Raw genomic sequence first — 22488 nt, forward strand, 5'->3', positions numbered from 1 at the left:
ACATATGGAAGAGGAAGATTTGCCTTTTCAGTCTTGCACATGCTGATGACTCTTGCAGGGTGGGAAAGCAGAGCATCTAGATTCAGCTAATGCATATTTTACATATTTTGTGAGAACAGGCCCAGTTCCATGTTTAAATGAGTGCTGATGAGATGCTGCTCACCTGCCAGCAAAGCACACTGGATTTGGGAACTGGCTGACAAGGCTCACTGGAAATACATTTCAGAATGCACAGAGGCAGAGTTTTATTTTTGTCCAGGATAAATACAAAATCCAATTTTCTGGCCCATGTTTAGTGAGCACTTTGTCATTTATGCACGTTTCTGAGGATCCAGGGTGCTGCCAGAGTCCGTTTGTCCATCCTAAATTAATTTCAGGCCTCCCACAGATGACAACCACTCATAAACAGAGTAAGCTGGGAAGACATTGGCTCAAACATCTGGAGTGGAATCAATAGCAAACAGGCTTTCTGATTTGTCCAGGTGGTCATTGCTGACCCCAATGAGAGAAGCCAGAACAAAATGGATAGAGGACACATCCCCAAAGAGGTTTGAGGGGAAAGGGAGGAGAGGAAATGAGTAGGAGGCAGTAAGGGAAGGGTTTTTCCTTAGGTTTGGGGGAAAAGGTGGTTGACAAGATCTCACACACCGAAGACTGGAGTAGCGCAGGTGCTCTGAGCAAGGCCGGAGAGGAGGGAAATGACTGGGTCAGTGGTGCGGGAATTCAATAGGCTTGAGGTCACAGAACTGTGCAAGAGGACGTGGAAGAGTATGCCCAATTTTGAAAGAAATCAGTGAGTGGAGAAAGGGATTAAACTCATTGGGTAGGGACTATCTTCTGTTTGTGCAGCACCCTTGTGCCATGGTCCCTGAATGGGGCCTCTACAAATAAGGGAACAGAGATGAAAGGGGAGGAGATGGGGAAGGAGAAAGCATGCAGTGCTTGATGAAGACCACATCAAGTGAGTCACCAAGATTGTTAGTCAGTCCAGGCCATGATTAAGAGGCCTTATGCAGTTCAGCAGAGTAAGGGGAAAGACATCAAATCGGAGAGGTTGGAGGATGGGGTGGGGGATACGACAGCCACCCAGAGAAGTAGCAGAGAAGAGTAAGGCAGGTTGGTTGGGTTGTAGAAGATGCCATGGGAGAGTAGCTGGAAATGAAAGAGAAGCTTGACAGCAGTGCTGGTGAGGGAAGCAAAAAGAGTCTGCAATGAGGCAGAGAATTGGTTTTCAGAAAGCGTGAGGAGACAAAGGAAGTGAGATGGCCGTCAACGGTGCACAAGCTGGGGGGGGGCATGCCCCTCAGGGAGGCGAAAGAGGTTGGGGGCACAAAGGAACTGGAATCCCATACATCCTACAGGACCCACTGCCATAATAGCAGGAGGGGGATAAAAAGAATAGGTATTGCAGAGCAGGACAGGAGCAGGCTTAAAAAAAATAGTCCTCCCGTACTGGAAGCAATATGAATGCCCTAACGGCAGCCACTCTCCAGCTGCCCAGCTCTGAAGGCAGCGCCGCGCCAGCAGCAGCGCAGAAGGGATTACTTCAGATTAAAAGTGATGAGGGGGAGTGAGGGTGACCAATGGTAAAGGGGGCACGACTGGAAAAATTTGTGCACCCCTGATGTAAATCATGGGTCGCAGTGAGCTTGTTACAGGCAGAGCAAAGGAAGGGAAGGAGGTCATGAATGGGAAATATTTGGTGGTGCCAGATACTATACTCTAGCTTCTTGGGCTGGTCACTCTTGTGCATCCTTTTACTTGAGCAGACCAGTTGTCAATGCCACAGATGAAATCCTGGCCTTGAGCCTGCGGGCTGAGTTGACAGCATCAGCTAATGCTTCAACTAATTTCAGGATTTTACTCTAAAATCTACTGGCTGAGGTTGGGATGTGAACTGCCATTCAACAAGATCTTCACACAAAGGAACAAACAGGCAGTGGAGTCACAGGCATGGAATTGCAAAATCTCGCAGGAATTGAAGCAGTTGTTACAGTGCATGTCATTTAGTTCGTGTTACGTATCAGGAAGATTGGGTAGTGAACATGCAGGAGTAATCAATTTTTTTCCAAAATGTTTTTTATAAGCTTCAGTATCAGCAGTTCTGAACTAAGTAGTTCCCCCCTTGAACAGAAAACTATGAACTTCAATTCCATCTCAAGGAACAATTTTATTACAACATGAAACTTTTTCTGAATATATTCATATCAAGACCAGTGTTCAGTACAATACAGGAAGACAAGGTCCTGTTTACTTTTAAGACATTTTCCATAAAAATCCTTTGAATACAACTTCTGAAATGAGTTTTATTCTTACATAATAGTTCTTCAGCCACTGTCTTGCTGAAACCCTTTTACACCTGCTCAGTGTAAAGGAGATGTCCATTTTTAAGTTTTTTCAAAACAACAATGCTAACTTCCTGAGTGGTTAATAGAGAAGGCAGAGGAAGCAAGCAGAAAACCTATCCTAAATAAGCGAGATTAAATTAAAAAAAAAAAAAAGGAAATAACAATGGATTTCACAGAAACAGGATTACAACAGAGAGTAATTGTTGGCAACATCATTTCAGAAGCAAAAACACTTCATTCTGCACTGTCATCTAGCAAAGAACTATTTCGTTCACTAAATCCCAAGACCAGAAAGTGCTTCTGTGCCTCCACAGGCGGCTGATGTAGAATTAATACATGCTCTTGGCCACCAACATTATTGTTTGCTTGTTTTCTGGGTAAACTACTACAAGGATTAACACGAGAGAAGCAGTCAATTTAAAACAGCCACACAAACTTAAAAAAACCCCAAATTCTGTTTAAATAAGCAATCAAAATAGAAAGCTAGCATCACCAGTTACTCTCAAGTCTGAGGTGGGAAAAGGAATCACTTCACGGTGAGATTGGTGCTACAAAATAGCATAAACATTAGCATTATACAAATAATAATAAAAAAATACCTTTCTGGCAACTTTCCGCACATGGTTAGATATCATCGCAATACAAACTATACAGGGAGGGATATAAATAAGTGTTTTGACATAAAAGCCCAATACTTGCACTGTCAGTTTCTGCAAACACTGCAGTTAGAAAAAACACACATGCATTATCAAATGTAAACATTTACATCATATAAAACCTTAGAAATGCTGGAAAATGCCAGAGGGACTCTTCATACATATCCACCAGCACAAGAGGGAAAGGGAGTTCAGAAATTACAACTAAAGACAACTGAGACAACACAGAATGTAGTTTATTACATTTTTAATATAAATGTAGGGCTCTAATTAAATGCTCTGTTCACTCAGAAACCTCTGTGGAATGTCTGTATGTTCTGAGAGCACTTCCTGGGGAAGGTTTTAGAAACTAGCTGTATGCAGAATACAGCGGAGAAACTGCAAATCACTGACAACAGACAAAAACTCTGTTAATATTTGCATGAAGATACTGAAACCTGGCTCAGGGAAGGAAGGAAACAGATGGATAAATTCCAGTTGTGCTTTTCCTAACCAACTCCCTCTCATGTGGAACATCTCAGAAAAGATGATCAAACGGATTAATTTATTTTGGCTCAGAGCTATTTAAATCTCTCTCTACAAGAAAAAAAAGCATTAAACACAAACAAAAACCCACTATATGATTATAAAAATCAATCTTGTCTAAAACAAGTGGTCGGAAAACAAGACACCGCCCCCCCCCCCCCCCCCAATTCTAAACAGTCACAAGTAATCAGTAACCCTTCAGCTAATTTTCATTTGGTTCAGACACACAGGTCCCTGAATGAGCTTTGAGGTCTGACAGATCTATCAAACCCATAGCTTGCCTACTTATTACATCTTCATTGGCAATCCTATTGCTTACACAAAGCCTGAAAAAACAAATACTTTCAGAGAATAGGAATAAGCAGTACAGTGCTGTAGTTCTCATGCATGAGATACCAGATGGGGTGATCATACAAGTTCTTACAAACCTCTACAACTATCTAGGTTTTGCCTACATGTCTGAAAGTACAAATTGACCATTGCATGGACATTTAAAAGTGTGCCCAAGCTCAGTCTTTGGAAGTCAGATCATGAGAATTCTACTTTTTCTTTTCCTTTAAAAACTTTTAAATTGGAAGTTAAAAAAAAAAAAGGAGTCAAATCTTGAGCTGCTGTTAATGTGGCAGGAATGCACAAGTGCCAGGGGAGCACCAGTGAGTCCTTGAAAGTTCACATAATCTGCCCAGATGTCATAAAAAGAAACCCGCACTAGAAACCCAGCACACCATGCAAATCCCCAGCTATTATTTTCTGTTTGAAGGTTGAGTTCCTGTTCTAGCCCCTGAACAAGGCTGACACAATAGAAATAGCCATTGATACATTCTATTTGTGTTTTGTTTATTAAAGAATATACACTTTCCAAATGAGTTAGGAGAGCTTCAGTTTGGAAAAGCTAGACTGGCAGGTGGGCACTGCCCTACCCTACTCCTGGGAGCTGCCACTGAGAGCACGTTTATATGGGAGAGAGGAAAAGGACATACCTGGGGTAGAGAACACATTAAATAATTACAGCAGCTTTGTTGGTGATGAGGTTTGAATGAGGGATTAGGGGGCAGGAGGGGAGATGTTCAAGTCTTTTTTTTTTTTTTAAATGAAAAATGGACAAATCTGCAAGTTCCTCTAAAGAAATCTCTTAATGTTCCCTCCATTCCTGGTCCTACTCACAGTAAAAAGCTTAAGAAGGTGCCTTTTGTCAAGTCAAATTTATAGTCTTTCTTGTTTCCCTTTAACATGGGAGCACAATCTGAATGGGACCAGGCTAGCCAAGAGCAGCGGGAAGACAGGATCAGTTAAACAAGGTTAGACATCTGGTGCCAAAAGGTAACCTGTACTTGGCTGCTTACTCAGCATGTAAAGCCAGCGGGCAGGGTTTGTAGGCTCACCCTTTACAACAGGGCCTTGTGCTGAACAATGACAGTCCTCACATGCTGCAGATTCAAGGAAAGGTAGAAAGCACCGAAAGACATTAGCCAGTCCAGACTTTCCTTGCCCATCATGTCTAGTCTTCTGATTTGGACTAGAAGGTGCATGAAGACAGGGAACACAGGACCTACCAATGTGACAAGAGGAGACAGATACTGCTCATAGGCTAATCCCAGTTTTGTGGTTCTTTAGCTGTTGTCAAACTGCTTCTTAGGTGTCATCTTCTGATTCCAACAGATGGAATCCTGGAGCGGCTTATAAACTAACACACTAAGGCATATTCTAGCCCAATATATCAAGTCTCACTAACATGATTTAAAGGAGTCTAATCCCTTGGTGCCTCCCCTCTTGCTAGCGGCGCCTCAAGTGAAAATCCCTCAACTTCCTCAGCTGCTAAAGAGCAATTTGGATCAATCACCAAATGCCAGGAGATCCCCAAGCTCTCTTGCAACTAAGATTCACATGATAAAATCACTCCTGATGAGCCAGCCTGGTGACCATCTCATTGCCATGAGGCAGACATGGTAAGATTCTTAGCAGAGTCTCTTGTTCTGTGGGGAGGAAACACAATTAGCACCTAGAAGAAGGGAGCAGCTCACCTCACTGTGCAGAAACCCCTCTGGCTGAGCTAGCAGCCACTGGAAGGCTCCGAATATGTTACCATCCAAGCTCACTTAGCCAAGAAAGATAACCGCAACATGGAAAGAATTGGAGGCGACTTCTGAGGTTACTAAAACATTCATTTTCTACCCCAAACACCATGGCTTATATGCAGCATCAATTAACATAGATGGGAACCAGCCACACACAGCAAGGAAGTTCTCACTCTCACTCACAAAATCAATCCCGTCTTGGCAAACGTGCACAGCGGCCTGGAGCCGTGCTGCCCTTTATCAGTACCACTGTGTCCTAGAATTGGCCAAGTCAACATGCCAAAGAAGAACTGGAAGAGTAATGGTTCAGCACACACGCTAAAGAGGAGCTGTTGTTTGAAATGTATGTACGACATTCTGGGGGAGAAACGTTCAATGCCAGTGACAGCACAAGGCCAGGATATGGAAACTATTCAACAAGGTTTGTCTGGGATTTGTAATACTTGATTCATACATTCTTGGTGGGCATCAATCACATGTGTATCCCCTGCCCAGGAGCATCATAAAACACCAACGCAAAAATTCTTCCCAAACAAACATATTGGGGAGAGGGAAATTTATGCCTAATTCTGAGACATCTGGCATTGGCAAGAGTAGGGTACTGGACTAGATGGACCATTGGTCTGTTCCAGAACAGGAATCCCATCACTATAAAGTTACTGCTTTTACCTTTAATGAAGACCAGCTCTTCTGGGAGGAATAAGACACCTGTATGAAGATCAAAGCACCAAGACATACCCTGTTGTGCATAACCTTACCAAAAATGGTATTTTAAAGCTTGTCTCTTAACTGTTTTCTTTGCGTATTGCCACCTGAAACTGACAATAACAAAAGGGGCAAAACTAGTGGTTCTTAGAAATTACAGAAAACATACAGTGCATTTCAGAGGTGGGATTATAAACACTTACAAAACAGCGGTAATGCTTCTTCTAGCACAAGTCAGTTGAGATGCCCTCAGACGCCTCCTCTTAGCTTATAAAGGTAATAAATTAGTTACAAGGATTCACATCTAATCCTTTCTATTTACAATGGGGTCCTGCTGAGGAAATGCCATCACAACAGAGCAGCTTCCTTAGCTCTACAAAAATATTAACATCTTTCCAGTTAGTACAAAAGCCTTTTGTAAGTAAATTCATCAAATTATTCCTCACCCCCTGCCAGGTCTGATGTTAAAAATGTTTCAGATGCATTTACTCTCACAAAATGCAGGTATGTAATTTGAAGAGTGCATCTCAGCAGCTGGATGGTATGTCAGTCTCCAACACAGATGTGCTTTTTCTGGAAGCTGATCTCTTGTGAAGTTCATGCAGAGCTGAAGAAGCCCTGTCACTTTATCACTTGTTCACCTTTAGCAGTTCCTTTTGCTTAAAGTGTGGCTATTACTCATCCTTGACTTTTTTACGAGCTTGATCATGCATCTTTTGTTGATTTGCTCTGGGCATCTCAGCGTCAGTGCACTCATGCTCCTGCATTCCTGAGCTCCCCCACAACTTCAGTCTTGGAGGTGCTTTGCTCAGCTGGGATGAGCCCACCATGTCCTTACCACAACATGTCCTATGCGGGGACCCAGAAGCTGGTGAGGGCTCTTGTCCTGCACAGAGCTCTCTCTGCTCCCGGTTCTCTCTACACTGGGAGGAGACACTCTTGTATTCCACTGCTGTAGTTCCATCCATTTGTTCAGTATAGACCCTGGCCATCAACTGGATAGGGTAGGACCCTTGGCATTCCCACTCAGCTGTGTTAGTCTCCTGTTCATCGCTCTCTGACCCTTGAACTGCTATCTGGGGCACCACAGTAGGCATCTGCTCTGGGTTTGGGGGCTCGGAAGAGCTACCAAATGCTGAACTTGGTCTGGTCTCCACCCAGGAAGCTGCATGAGGGGCAAGTCTCCCTGGCGCACGCTCCTTGTTCAGCTTGGCCTCTGCTTTCATGCCATCCTCACTCACAGGCACCAGCTCTGGCTCATCAAAACTCACTTCTTGGACAGCTTCTTGCTTTTTAAAGGAGTCTCTGCGCTCTGACAGGTTCAGCCTCCTCATGACAATGACCTCCTGGTCGCGGTCGTGCCTTTCCCCTGTCCAGTCTCTCATTCGGGGGGTCCCTGGGTAAGCCACAGCACAGAGCTCTCCCACCTGGACAGGAGTCTCCCGCTCCCCCAGAGCCTCCCCAGTCCCATCTCCTGGAGGCATTTCCAGTGTGAGCTTCCGGCTGCTGATGGTTTTCTTTTCTGCTATATAGGTAGCAATTTTCTCAGCAGACTGGACTCGTTTTAGCAGAGGGGACCTGGGGCCTTCAGCACTCCTGGGCCGAGACACTTGCCTGACAATGGTAGGGGGAGACAGGGTCTTGCCCTGGAAGGAATGAACGTTTTTGCTGTAACTTGGTAGTGGCGATGGAGACCTCTGAGGAGAAGGCGGCTGTGGGACTGAGGAAGGAGTACATGCAAGGGGAGATGGGGGGATGCTGCTGGTGGACTTGCGACGCCCCACCTTGTAACGCTGACCACTGAGCTTCGGCACCAGCCCATGAAGAGAGCTCGGTCTGATGTGTCCTGCAGGAGAGGTGGGGGTGCTAGAGGATGGGGAGGTGCTCTGTGGGGAGACAGAATCTGCCAGAGAAAGAGAAAGAGAGAGAGAGACAGACAGACACACACACACAGAGAGATCAGCTCACCCGAGATGAATACTATGCTCGCATTCCCTACACATCACAGGGTTTGGGCAAGGTCAGCATTTCCAGCATCAGCCTCACATGTGGTGGGCCTGAATGAGAGGTCCGCCAAATCAAGGCACTTCCTGAATGGCTTGGAACCTGGCTACCTTACTCTGAGGGGCACTGCAAGTTATAGGGGGACCCACGGGTTCCAATCACTGCATACGAACCCAGCTGCAACCGCAGCTGACCTAGTGCTCCCTCTGGTCATTCTACTCTGTGCTTTATACACTGCGATTCACCTTCTTTGCCCCTTACTGTGAATTTGCAGGGAAATGTTCCTTAACTCTGGAAGATTATTCCCAAGAGCCACTACAATCCTCCAACATGTCAAAATACCTTTTGAAAGGCAAGTTAGCAGTTGGGGCAGACAAGCCCTTTGGCACAAAGCACTGTCACCATAAATGCATGAGTGACAGAGACACCCATCTGTACAAGTTAGCATACGTGTTCTCCTCTGGGGGAGCAGGCTTAGAGCATCCACAAACCCCCGAGTGAACCCTGGTGATCCAGTTACATTCCCAGCCTTGATCCTGTTGCAGGAACAGCCTGAGGGCACACGCTATACAGCCAGATACACCACCCCTGGAATGGACAGAGCACAGGGCAAGCCATCTCACAAGTAGCAGAAGCTATAGTTGGGTGCGTGATCAGAACCCCTACCTAATGGGAGGTCTGGAGCAGGGCTGCGGCAGGGAGTTGTAGGTCCAGGTGACAGACTGTGTGTGGGAGATCCTGGAAGGCTCTCGCTTGATGACAGGGAGTGATGGAGGCCAGATGAGAAGCTCCGGCTGGTGTGCAGTACAGTCGTTTGCTTGGAGATCTTTTTGAAAAGGCACTTTCTCCTTTGAGAAGAAAAAAGTCGCAGAGGAAGAGTTTATATGGAAGGGCCCATTAGAAATAAACTTCACAAAACCTCTTTTTATTCCCCTTGGGCATTAGAAAACAAGATTCCTCCCAAGTCTGTCTTCTAGGGAGGTCTACAACTCCAGGCTGAGTTTTCAGCCAAGAATTCAACTATTCAGGATTCTGCATGCTATGAACAATGGGGAAAGGAATTTACTGCATCACCATTTCACACAAAGGATGCCTTATAAAAATATTCTTTAGCAAGCCGCAAAGAGCCAAATCTGCCAACAAGCACATACAGGAACCTTACCATTAAAAGCTACTGCAGCCATTAATATCCAGGGCATTTTTAAAGTAAAAATCTCTATTCTTTGCCCTTGACATCCACAGCCTGTTTCACTGAGCCTTTGACCTCTGTTCCCCAGGGCATGCTATAACATGGCACTACCAGGCACTGTGGCTTCAAGAAGCTGAGTAAATTCCTACCCCTTCTGTTTGTGTGAAGCAAGGGGATGCTGGCCCAAGAGCAAATACAGAAGGTGCTGGTCTCTTTGGCTAACACTGAGAAGTACCATTCTCCCTGGTTGAGGCAGCATTTAGACTTTTTCCTTTCCCATCTTAGATGAATAAACTCATAGCTCCCCAAGATACATCAGGGCTTGTGTGCCAGCTTCTCGTCAGAGCTACACAGAGATGCCTGATAATGGAAGCCATCCTGTTCCCAGTCTATTTCTACTCACCGGTCCTGACTGTCCCTTTTCCTGCTTTTCTTACTCCTTCTGGCCATTCTAGTCTTGGAACTGTTTTTCCGAGCAGGACCGACTTTGATGGATGTGTTCTCGAGGGCGGTGGTTCGCAGCGCTACTTTATTGCCACTCTGTGAAATGCACCAAGCGAGTTGTTGCGACACGCAAGACACAAGCATGTTTACAGCAGATTCTAGGGCCAGAGGGGCCCATCAGAATCATCTTGTCTGACCTCCCGTGGAATAAGTGACTTGGTCCACCAAGCCAACAGCAGGAGCCATTGCTGGAGTTGGGATCAGGACTCGGGTACTCTTGGCTCTCTCTCCACTGCTTAGACTGCCAGACCACGTGTATGTTAGTAAGAAGGCTGAGCTTCCATTTCAATGGTGCTCGCACACTGAAGCTTGAGTCTCCAGCACCACTGCCCTGAGGGTCCCCCCGTAATTAACCATATCGAGGAAGGGTGTAAACTCCATAAAATATCTTGTCCGTGGGCCACGTACGTACATACGCTTGTCTCACGGTCGCTGAGTGAGGAGACAGGACTATAAGGGAGCGGACCCCCCATCAGGGCCCAGTCTGTGAAGCACAAAGGTCCCTACCACCCCACTAGAATTGCCTTTTGAAGAGACAGATGTTTTGGGCAGCCAGCATCCACAGGGAGAGCTGCATTTCCACCAGGCGGTCTCTAGGGCAAGGGGGTTCTCAAACTTCTCAACAGCATTTCTAGAGAGCGTGGGGTTGGATGTGCAGCGGTTCTGTAATACTCTATCCATACTGTACGCAGACCTGGTCACTGGGATATTACTGTATACACATATTGGTCTAGTTTAACAGGGGGCTGTAAGGAAAAAGAAGCAGGAAGTGAAATAATGGCTTAAGAGAAACTGCCCCTCAGCCAACACTTGTGGGCTATTATGGGCCATTGGCTCTGAGGACTCAGGCTCAATATCCTGCTGAGCTTACAGGACCGGTTTTGTCCAGAAGGGTCAAAGCCCAAGAACACAGAAGAACAAAAGGGACTACCGTAGTTTAAAAGGGACACGCTCTGAAGAGAAGGGTAGTTATTCTGGGGAACCAGAGTTCAGACACATGTTGGGTGTGTCTGAAGAAGTTAGTCCTGCCTACAGTACCGTTGGGGTGGTAAGCCACAGACATGCATTTAAAATCCTCTTTTCTGAAGAAGCTTTGTTCCTACTGTTAAAATAAGCAATAGGTTTAAGAAGGTTGTTTGGTCACTGAACAGCTCTGGTCACACAATCCTGAAGGGAAGAACCTGGGTGTCTGAACCTGGACCTACTGGTCTGTACACAGGATGCTCTAGCCCAGGGCCAAGTCTAAGAATGAGAGAAATGTGAAATTACACCCTGGGATAGGCAAAGTCGTGAGGCCCGACACCTGAGGGGAGCAGTAAGAGACCAGAGAGGGGCAGCTAGCCCTGCAGACAATCTTCCCACCCCTTCGCAATCATGCAGCCCCACCCACCTCCCCTCGCATTTGGGATCTCACAAAATCCTTAAGCCAATTCCAACCAGTGCTTACAGGGAGACTACATTCTGCTGGATTTTCAGCTTCTTTTAATAGAATTTGCCGGTGGGAAGCAAGGAGGAACAGCCAGGTCCCAGTGACCTGCCAGCTCTGTACAGCCCACGTTTGAGAACTCTGCTCCAGGGAAGCAGACACAGCAGGCAAGTCAGAGCCACACTGGCGTAGGGCAAAGCCAAGCAACAACAGAGAGGGGGTTATCACTGGACTCCTGCTGATTTGTGAATTCCCTCTCTCTCTTTCAGATAGTTAAACAAAAAGTTTGCTGCTCAAAGTCTTGACCAGCAGCTCACTCCCGGGGGCTCAGGAGGCATGTGCAGGGGGAGCAAAGTGTTAGAAGAAGCTGCACAAAGACAGCAAAGCACCCGGTGTCATGTTTACATCCAGGGCAGGCTGCTTACCTTCAGCAGCAGCTCCACAACATCCATGTGAACTAACCCTAGCACAGACTCTCCATTCACGTGTGTGATGAGATCCCCAGCTCTCAGCCCAGCTTCCTGGGCAGGGCTCCCATCTTCCACGCTCTGGAATGGAAGAAACAGGAAACGTTACTTAGGCAGATCTTCAGGATTATTCACACAGCATTTAAGCTTCATTGCCTGTTAGCGCCACCTCCCTCTCCTCTTGAGAGACCATTAGTCCCCTTCCACCACGGCTGCTCGGCATGCAGATCATAGCGCTTCATGCAGCACAGCACTCCTCCCTTCACATGCAGAATCCCCAGCCAGTCACTTACCCACACCATGTGATGCACCGCGTACACGTCGCTGTCCCCCATATACACACGAATAGCGCGCAGGGTGAAGCCGTATTTCTTTCCAGAACTGTGGATAATGATGGGCGGACGCAGGCTGGTGATGCTGAGGGAGGAATCCCGGCTCGGGGATGAGTCCCGAGAGGATGGATTGGAAGAGAGAGAGTGTGGGGAGATGGGGCTCATGAGGGCTCCACTGGCACAGTCATCTGCAAACAACAGGCAGTGTCCATTTCACCTTGGATCCCCCGCACCTGCCAGCACTCTGAGCAGCACGGAGTTGGTCCTCTCACACCAAAGAGTAACAGGGCTGCCAAGCGCTGCTGTTATTAACAGGACTTGGCCTGACAGACCACCATACGCAGAAACTTCTTTGCCTGAGTGAGGAGCACCTCAGTCCACCCCACAAAGGAGCCTAAAAATCTCACTTCCTTACCATTGTCTGTGCAGTTTGCCTCCCTTTGCTACTCTCTCAGCTTAGGCAGAGGGCAGATTTGCCAGCTTCCCTCTTACCAAGAGCTGGTTCCACTTTCTGGCTCTTGTTCAGTGTTATCATTACATGGGTCCCACTGCCGAGAGGCACAGAGGAACCCAAGAGGGCATAATTGAGCAGGGACTGCCTGGGAGGCCTTCTTGGTAATGCTCAAGCTGGTGAAAGTGTAACACAGACAATAAGAGCTACAAAGGGCCGCCATTTGGGGGCAGGACAGCTGGAACCAAAGTGCAGGAGTGCATGGTAGAGATGTCCCAGTCTGAAACATGCATTCGCTAATTACACAGCTAACACCATGCATCAGATTCACTAGCTGCTTCCCACTGACCTGAGGTGATGATCAGGGACAGGGCTGAGACAGAGGCAGATTTAGGCACTCTGCTTCCTGAAGACACACTCTGCTTCTCCGGTGTGTTCTTCCGACTCCCCAGCCTGCGGCCCAGCCCAGGCTCCAGGGCTCTTGGGGTGGAGCTCTTGGTGCCGGTGCTGTTGCTCCGCAGGCGGATGTGGTTCAGACTGACAATATCAGCTGGACAAACAGGGAGGAAGGGAGTCAGCAAGATGGTACTTCTTAGGGGCAGTGATGCCACTGCAGTGCCATTCTGATGCTGGCCAGCTGGTGTGATCCTGAATCAATCACTGGAGCAGTATCAAGTCTAAGAGCCACAGTCCCCTCCTCATAGGTAACCAGGGACTGGCAAGGTTTAGACTCTGCTGCTAGGCAAATGCCCAGCCAGGGCCATCTTGTCCCCAGTGGGTTATTCCCACACATGCCTGTCTCCCCAGAAGCCCATCCCCCATTTGGCTCCCTCTTCCATCAATTGTTCCTGCCCTAGCCTGTCAGTGCCCATTCAAGGGTACATGTGGGGTGTGGGTGTGGCACACCCAGCACCTGCACAGACCACACACGCTGCCACCCCGTCCCTCCCAAAAGGGATCAAGGAAAGATGAGCTAGCACACACAGGGGAAGCTATCACCATCCCCTTGAGACACCAAGTGATGCAAGCTCGAACGCCCGGCCACTCTGCACAGTGCAGGCTGTTCTGAGCTTAAAACACCTACTCTGGAGGTCTCCAACTGTACCTGTCAAGACAGGCAGGGAAATGACAGGGGAGAGAGGAGAGTGTGCTGTGCCAACAGGGCATATATACAGAGCATCTCTCCCCTGCGCTGGAACCATGTGGAGCAATGGAGAACCCTGTAGCTAGGATTACCTGGAGGCTCCCCAATGGCCTGGGCCTCTACCAGCCAATCCAGCATAAATGCCCCACACAATGTATACAGGCTACTTCCCCAGCAGAAGGCCAGACACGACGCTATGTCCCAGACTTAGCACAGAGCTTTGCCAAATGGCAAAGGTGACGCTTGTGGTGTCCTTAATACCCCACTCCGACATCCACAGCCCACGTACCTGATAACGCTGAGGACTTTGCTGCTCCTCCTGCCCCTGCTTCAGGGTCCCCCAGCACAAACATCGGCCTCTCAGCCTTTACAGAGCCTGGGCAGGGGCTCTCATCTTCGGAGGAGAATGCAAACTTTGGCATGGTCTCCAGGCTGAAGGTGCTGGTGAGGGTGGCAGTGCTGCAGCTTCGCTCATGCCGGGAGGAGTAGGCGGTTGAGCCGCAGGACGTCCACGATCGGAGCCTGTTGATAGGGGAGAGATGGTCTAAGAGACTGACTGAGGCTGGGGACACCACCACTGACACAGCACCATCACCATACCATAGGGCACAGCTCCCTTGGGCCATTTCTCCAACTTCAGGGCTAACTGCACTGCTAGCAGCCAAGGTCCCTGCTCTGGGGACTTCACCATCTCATCATGGTTCCAACCAGTCTTCTAGGAGCAGGACTTGCCCACTGCTGGATCTCCTGCTGCCCCCTCAGCAAGGGGACTCCCCCACCCTCTGTCAGGCAACTGCTGGGAGCAAACCTCAGTATTTTACCTAGAGCAGAAGCAAACCCCAGTACAAATAAGCGGCAGTGCCCAGGGCTGGCTGAGCTGCCAAGCCATAACAGTGTGAGAGTCCACACACCCCGCTCATCCCTGCTGCCTTCGGGAGTCCGCTTTCCCCTATAGGCACAGGAGCCTCGTGCTTCATGGAGGGAGATCTGGACAGTATGCACCACCTGGTCTCTGTGCCCGACAGCCGGCTCTTCTCTTCATCTCCTGAGCTCCTGTCCCACCGCTCTATCCTGTCCTCTTTCTCCTCACTCTGACTGCGCTCGGAGGACGAGAAGCTCAAGTTGGAGTGAGTTGCCAGGTACTCAGAGCTGCTATAAACCTGTAGCAAAGAGACCAGCAGAAGGCAGAGTTCAGCCACGAACCCACAGCACTTTACACCTTACGGTCCTGCCTCTGCCGGCATGGCTCCACCAAAGTCACTTGAGCTACCGAAGCAGACACTCTGACCATACGTCTACAGAAATCACCCACCCACCAATGAAATGCTGCCACCTCTGAGGTCAAATAGCTACCACATCTCATAGCGCACAGCAACTCCAGAAAAAAATTCAGGACAGAGTGAAGACTATGGGACCCTGGTGAACACTCCAGGGTTAATTCTCCTACCCTGGGGCATGGTGCCATGGGATCCTTATCCCAGAAAAGTCAGGATCCAGACTTGAGTTCTCATGAAGGGCAGCATCTCTAGCAACACCTTCCTCCTTAGCACCATGCTGGGGTGCTGGGTCAGTGCTCATTTTGAAGAGCACCCCTCGCCCGTGAATCACCAGCAGCCTTTCCCAGAGCATTCACTGCAGAGCTTTCAATGGTGCTTCTGCAGCAGGTGAGCAGACTCCCTGGGCTTTCCCTTGCCCGAGAGCTCAGAAAGCCCCTCTCAGGTCACTAGTAAAACCTGTGCTCTGGCAGAGAATGACAGCTTGGGGCTTTGGCCTCACGGGAGGGGGAAGGTCTCTCTAAACCCCCAAGCCCATTTGGTTCCACGGGGGCATTTCCAGTACCTTGCTGAAGCGGTGAGAGCATGATGAGAACTGGCCGATTTCCACAGATGATTCCTCATCGTTAGTTTCATCATCCTCGGAGCCCAAATGACGGTACCTCTCAGAGCGAGCTGAAAGCAAGAAGTGATAATGCAGCCAGGACTAGTCCTCCCATGAAGGTGGGTCACTCCTCCAGGGAGCTACAAACCCACCAACTTGGCCACACTCACTGTTTACAGAATATAAAAACATCTCCCCTGCTCTCTGCCAGAGCCCCTCACCGCAGAAATAAAGGCTGATGCAGGGATACCATCACTGTCACATGGGGACCAGTTCAGAGGAGTCTTGCTGTCCAAATGACACAGGGGTAGACCTCTTGCTTACAGTGCCAGAGGGCCAAGGTTTAAATCCCAGGGAAGCCCTGGCACAGAAGTGAAAGTTATTTTCTTTTGCTGATGCTAGGAAGTTTTGGAATGGATCTTAAAGTTCATGCTTCAGGGCTTATGCCAGTCTCTAGATAATAGGGGATTAGGTTTCCTGCAGTTTCCTATGAAGTGTCTGGTTCTGACCACTGTCAGACAAAATCCTGGACTAGATGGACCATGGGTCTGATCTGGTCCAGCAAGTCCTATGTTCCTCAGCGTGTGAACAGCCCATACTTTAAACACATCAAATTTCTAAATAATTAGGTCATCCGTGTCAGGCTTGCAGGAGTAGGGGAATTAACCATGCATTTTACAACCCCCAAAGTGACCCCCCGTGAGCCTCAGGTTACCGTGCACTCATTTATCTCCAGCTTTAACCCCTGATGCACCATGTTTTTGCCAGCTACGCAGGTCCATGAGAAAGCAATGCCTTCTGGCATGCAGGGCAGAGCAGCGGGAGCTTTCGTCTCTATACACATTGCTGAGGGCTATAGGCGTGTGCAAAATCCCACAAGTGAACCCTTCTGGCCACAGCCCTCTGCACTCAGCCTGACCTGCCAGTCCCTCCCGCCGTGCCTGGCAGGTAGCACGTCAAGGAGGTTGTGAGCCAGGGCACCATCAGCAAAGGGCTTATCTGAGCAAACCAAAGGAGCTGGCACACCTGGAGGCACTGCCACCTGAGGAATGACCAGGAGAATTTCACTCCACGCAGCAGTGACTTTATCATTCGTTTCTACAGCAAAGTCACTGTCAGAAATTTGCCCATAGCTTCCTGGAGAGTATTTCTTTGTTCTGGATAATTCTACCAAGACTCACTGCTGGGACAATTGAGTCAAAGACAAGAAGCAAGAATTGGCCTTACTGTCAAAGTAACTGGTATCATCCTCAGCCTCCAGCTGGGGAATGAATTCAGCCTTCTGCCGCAGCAGCCCATTCCAGTCCAGGTTGTGGAAGAAGGAATGATGCTTCACCTCATGGGCGCCACCTAGTGTCCAGCACAGAATCGCGTAGGTTAGAGCAGGCCTGACTTCAGGTCCCAGAACTGTCCCCACAGCCCAGGAGGTGCTCTCACTTTGGAAACAAGTTTATTTTTAATCTGACCCCTAGGGCAGATGGCTTGGATAGAATGGAACCAGCCTGGATTTAGGTTCCCAAAGCCAATCCCAACCAACAAGGTTCACAAGACCAAAATCTGGCCTTGGCCTCCCCAGCACGTCTCTAACAACAGGACAGATTCTGCTCTCGGTTACACCAACAAAGGGAAATCCAGAGTAGTTCCTTGACATTTACAGAGTTATGAGGCAGGATCTGGCCTATTGTCAAAATTATTGTTGGAGCTCTCATTAGCAAGGCAGAGAACAATGAGCAATGGCTAGAACAGGAGGAGACAGCAGGACACTAAGGCCGGAAAACACAGTGGCACAGAACTGTAGCTATGCCCTGGGCTATATACACCAACAGAGGGGTAACAACTGTGCTAAGCCGGCAAATGCAGGAAGGTGAAGGTGAAAGGAAAGGCAAACAAAAAACTAGGTGGGAACCAGAGAGAGAAGTAGGGGTCTTCAGGACAGACACACCAACATTTCAACACCTGCTGGAGCCAGGAGCAGAAGCCGTGGGTTATTAAGCACCAGGTGGCCACAGGGCATCAGGAGCATGCTTTAATCCCATCAAGTAGCTACCCACATAGGGTGCCAACATGCAGTCTGCACTGCCCAGATTCTCCAGGGAAGCGGATCTTTGGAGGGGAGGGGAATGTTTCCACCCCAACGGTAGAATATGGTTTGTAGAAAAGCTATGCTCAAGGCTGAGATGGGCAGTACCACCATGAGGGAGCAAAGTCCACGAGGCAGACGCTAAAGAAGAGCTCTTATAAACATGCTGGGGATACTTCTAATTGCCTAAGGCAGCGATCTCAAAGGTGAGACAGACATCAACTGAACAGACAAATGCTGATCAGCCAGGAGCCACTCCGGCCATCTCGCCGGTGACCACACCCTGTGCTGCCTGGCGGATGTAAGCTGTAAAAGTAGGGTACAGTAAGCGCATACCGGTGCCTAATCGTTCCAGAGGGCAATGCCTCAGCAACCTTGTGATCAAATCCTGAGCATCAGCAGGAAGAGCTTCATCACCTTCAGGCCACATAATTTCATCTGAAACAAAATGGAAAATGATGAGGTGACCCCTTCCTTTGAGAGCAAAAGGCCGTTTGCATCAGAACAGCCAGGGCAGAGAGCGGATCATAGACACACTGACTGGAGACTTGTAACTGACCACTCCACAGATGACTTGCACTACACCTTCTGGGGCCCCGCATAGCTAGTGGTCTGAGACTCCATGCAGCGGGCACTCCAAGGCTGGCTGGGATAGGAGCGGGCAGAAAGCTGTAGATTCACGGCCTGTTTTTCTCACAATGAACACCTCAGCCCTCCTTCCTTTATGGCTGCAGGGAGCATCCCACTTGGGTCGGAGTTAGGAGCGAGTTGAAGGAAGGTCATTATGACTTGGAACCTTAAGGCAAAGTACCTTTGCTAGGGAAGTTATTTTTGCACAAGCAAAATGCTACAGAGTAATGCAAAGCATGTGCTAGTCGCCTAACTCTGGGAAAGCTAAGACTCCCATGTCCACATTCAGTGACTTTAAAGCTACATCACAACCATCTCTGATTCACTAATCATATGGTGAGGGTGCTGCAAGACCTGGGTGACGCCCAACAACCTAATCCGAAGAGTTATTGTTACAAGAAAAATTAAGCAGTAATCAAAAGAGAAAAGTGAAATGGCAGCTGTACAAGGACAGCCTTGCAAGCCACGCTTCTCCCAAAGCCTGGGAAGGAAGCGAAACCCAACCAGACATGGCCCATCTACACTACGAGAACACCCATGCCTACTCAGATGATGAAACATCCCTGTGGCCCAACCCTCATTCCAGAGCACACCATGCTAAGGAACAGCATTCGAGTGCAGGCAATGATTAGGCTGTGAATTCTCCTAAGCCAGCTTCCAAAACATCTCTCCTTTCTTCATCCTGTCCTGGGTAGAGAATACATTGTCCTTCCTCCTTCGCCTGGAGTCAAAAGGAGGCAGGAATAAAAAGGAATCTGTTCATTTAGAGGATCCCAACCTCCTTGGGGCCACTGAATCAGTTCAAAAGACTACATGTCTGGCCCAGTACCTGCCACCTGCGAGCCAGCTGCACATTCTAACCTGCTCCTACACCCAGCCATAATCATGAAAGAAGCCCAGGAACCTCTGCAGGCAAATGTTCATTGGTAAGTGTTTGTAAAGCCCTTTGAGAACCTTGGATGGAAGAGGTTACAGAAGGGCAAAATATCATCTTGTTTATAAGCAGATGAGCTGTGCTCCAGGGCCTATAACAGGAAGCGGTGCCCGCATGGTTCAGAGTCTCAGTGTCCCAGAAGCACTAACCCAAATACCCAAACAACCCATACCTAGTGCTGATATAACACAAGAAAAAGGAGGGCTAGGAACACTCAGACCCAGAAAGCTCCTGGAACGAAGACAAGAGGATGGCTCAGGGTATTGACCATTGCTAGAGACCTACCGCTGATCACCTGCCCAAAGAGCTCTTCTGGGGTGTCTCCGAAGAAGGGGACGCAGCCCACAAGGAACTCATACAGGATGATGCCCATGGCCCACCAGTCGACAGGCTTCCCGTAACCTTGTATTAAGATCACCTCTGGTGCAATGTATTCGGGAGTGCCACACACCTGCATTCAAAGAGGTGTTGGTAATACTGGAACCTCTGCTCTCCACAGCAGCCCAGGCACTGCTGCAGCGTGCCCAGAACTATGCTGTCTCCGAGATGGGAAGATATGGATACAGCATTCCCACCCTCCCCCAGGGACCAAGAGAGATTGTTTGAACCAATGGCCCCACCCATTACAGTGTGGGATCTGAACCTACCAAGATCCTGGATGTACCTGCTTGTCCATGAACTCCCGAGTGTCCTTCTCAATGTGCCCTTCATACAAGTTCGTGGTCATATTCATCAGCCCAATCTTCGACAGGCCGAAGTCTGTTAGTTTGATGTGGCCCATCGAAGTGATTAACAAACTGCAGGAGAGAAGATGCACGTGTAATCTCACTGGCTCGCTCCCTAGCAGAGCCTGGTAGGAAGCAGGAGCCCACTCCAAGAATTACATTGAAACGGCTGACTGCTTTCTGCTCATGACTTGGAATCACTCAGGCAGAAGCAGCTCCCATCACTCTGAGTGGGGAAAGGACACACAAAGGAACCTCCCACCCCTTTCCTCACTTTAGAATCTGACAGCCTCTTGCCCAGGCTCCTCCAACCCTGAGCCCCCTTCCTGTCCTTACTTGTCAGGCTTCAGGTCCCTGTGCACAATCCCGTAGTTGTGAAGATATTCCAGAGCTAGAACAGTCTCTGCAAAGTACATCCGGGCCATGTCAACTGGCAGAGGACCCATGTTCTTCAGTAACGCGGCACAGTCCCCACCTACAGAAACATACAAGCTCTCCATGAGCCACAGGCAACTGTGCAGCATGCAGGACTGTGCTGAGGGCATCCTCATGTACTTCAAGCAACCTCTTCTTAAGAGGAACGTAGGACTCCCTACACCAAATCAGACCCTGAGCTGTCAAGTCCTGATACTGCCTCAGAGTGGCCGCAACCCAAAGCTAGAAAGAGGAAAAGTATCCCTGGCCAATTGCATATGGGAGAAAAGCCTTTCTTTCTGAACCTGCGTGGCCACTGCTGATCTGCTTCAGGTAGCACTCAGCTCTCCAGTTTCTGGAATGTTGCACTGGTACAAGCGGAGAACAGCAGGTCTAAGATTGAGACACATCAGAGGCCACTCCAGCAAGGAGGGTCTGTTGCAGCTCAAAGATGTTGGTTACCTGGCGAATGCATGTTTGTTACATGTTTCGATGCAGATGGACAGGAGAGGCTGGCAGAGGGAACAGACTAGACACATTAAATCACCATTCACAGAACTGCTTCAGAAAGAAGACTAGATTAAAGCAGGGGGGTATTTTTAATTTACTCTATTCCAAAACAGTGCCAGTGGCTAACACCACTTTGCCCCACGCACACACACCTTGCAGAACCCTCATTTTTTACAGAGAGGGAAATGGAGGCAGAGAGAGGGTAACACGAAGGAGCACCTGTCTCCAAGTCGTTTGCACAGACCAAGCTCCTCTCTCAACAGGTAGCAGATGGTTTTGGAGTCTCTGCTCTGCGAAGGAAGGAGGATTCTCCATTCCTGCAGGAACAGGACAGGCACGGGGAACAGAGGGCAGTGTGACATGTGCTCACACAGAATATCACAGAGACACTCAGCACCGAGGGGCCCGATGGCCATGACAGCTAAAAGCATTCTCAGGCCGCAGCCTTCACTTTGGGGATCTTTGTTTTCCTACCCTAGGACGGCAGGTTAAGAGTTTTGTTTTTTTTTAAATCTGCTCTAACAATCGCAGTGTAAAGCCACCATTTGGCCCTTGGGTGACCAGCTTGGCTCTCACCTTCCACGTATTCCATCACCATGCACAGGTGCCTTTTCGTTTCAAAGGAGCAAAACATGCTGACCACAAAGGGGTTCTCGGCAAAGGTGAGAATGTCCCTCTCCACAAACACCTGCTGGATCTGGTTCCGCAGAATGAGGTTTTGCTTGTTAATTTTCTTTATAGCAAAACGCTGCCTGGTTTCTTTGTGCCTCACCAGATACACGGCCCTAGGAGGGAAGAAAGCGATGATAGCCCCCTCCACGCTGCAAGCACTGCAGGGGTCAGTACTGAGTGCATGGGGCTCCCACAGCTGCTGTCAAGTGTATCGACCAGAACAGCTGGACTTGTTGCTTCAAAACACTTGTAAAGCATCGAGAAACCTGCATCTCCCACCACCCAGAGCAGTTCCCAGTGAGAGCAAGCAGGAGCTCAGGACTCTGGCATGGGGTTTCAGGAGGTTAGCCACTAACCTGCCAAGCGCTGTGCTCCCCACATGCAAAGGGTGATATTTGACAAGTCAATTACAACGGGCATTTGCAAGCAGGCTGCCAGCTGCATCCTCTTACTGAACACTGGCCTTATTTACAACACCAGCAGCGAGGCAGGCGCCATTGTCAGACATGGCAAGCTGCTCCTCGCCAGGAGGATTTATGTGCAGTAGCTGTAACAACACACTCAATGGAGTTGCGTTGAAGTGCCAAGACTGACACAGTAAACAAGATACCTGGCCTGCTCCGTCCCCCTCTGCACACACCAGCATTGTGCCTTCTTTCCAGGGGAGCTGGTCTTGCTCAGACCAGGCCCAATACTAAGGTGATTAGTTCACACTTAGATCGTTTGCAAAAAGCAGCCAGTGTTTGCAGCCATGAGTGCATTGCTCAGTGCAGTCCCAAGCTGGTAAGTTCCTGAGCGCCCTGCACTGAAGTAGAGGCT

At 48.8% G+C, this 22488-nt stretch overlaps 1 protein-coding gene across 7 annotated transcripts in view; it reads right to left on the reverse strand.

Moving 5' to 3' along the window:
- Window positions 1-2150: 2150 nt before the first annotated feature.
- MAST3 (microtubule associated serine/threonine kinase 3) overlaps window positions 2151-22488 on the reverse strand; it is a 78530-nt gene continuing 58192 nt past the window's right edge. For all 7 annotated transcript variants that reach the window (XM_050934285.1, XM_050934282.1, XM_050934283.1 and 4 more), the window contains 15 exons: window positions 21574-21782; window positions 20410-20548; window positions 20013-20145; window positions 19634-19799; window positions 18121-18222; window positions 16932-17054; window positions 15666-15775; window positions 14832-14986; window positions 14116-14348; window positions 13032-13232; window positions 12193-12419; window positions 11858-11980; window positions 9906-10042; window positions 8980-9161; window positions 2151-8212 (listed from right to left, as the gene is read on the reverse strand). In XM_050934285.1, the coding sequence (XP_050790242.1) occupies window positions 6984-8212; window positions 8980-9161; window positions 9906-10042; window positions 11858-11980; window positions 12193-12419; window positions 13032-13232; window positions 14116-14348; window positions 14832-14986; window positions 15666-15775; window positions 16932-17054; window positions 18121-18222; window positions 19634-19799; window positions 20013-20145; window positions 20410-20548; window positions 21574-21782 (3469 nt within the window). In that variant the 3' untranslated portion in view covers window positions 2151-6983. The remainder of the gene's footprint in view (window positions 8213-8979; window positions 9162-9905; window positions 10043-11857; window positions 11981-12192; window positions 12420-13031; window positions 13233-14115; window positions 14349-14831; window positions 14987-15665; window positions 15776-16931; window positions 17055-18120; window positions 18223-19633; window positions 19800-20012; window positions 20146-20409; window positions 20549-21573; window positions 21783-22488) is intronic.

This window comes from Gopherus flavomarginatus, chromosome 24 (assembly GCF_025201925.1).
Source record: "Gopherus flavomarginatus isolate rGopFla2 chromosome 24, rGopFla2.mat.asm, whole genome shotgun sequence".
NCBI lineage: Eukaryota > Metazoa > Chordata > Testudines > Testudinidae > Gopherus > Gopherus flavomarginatus.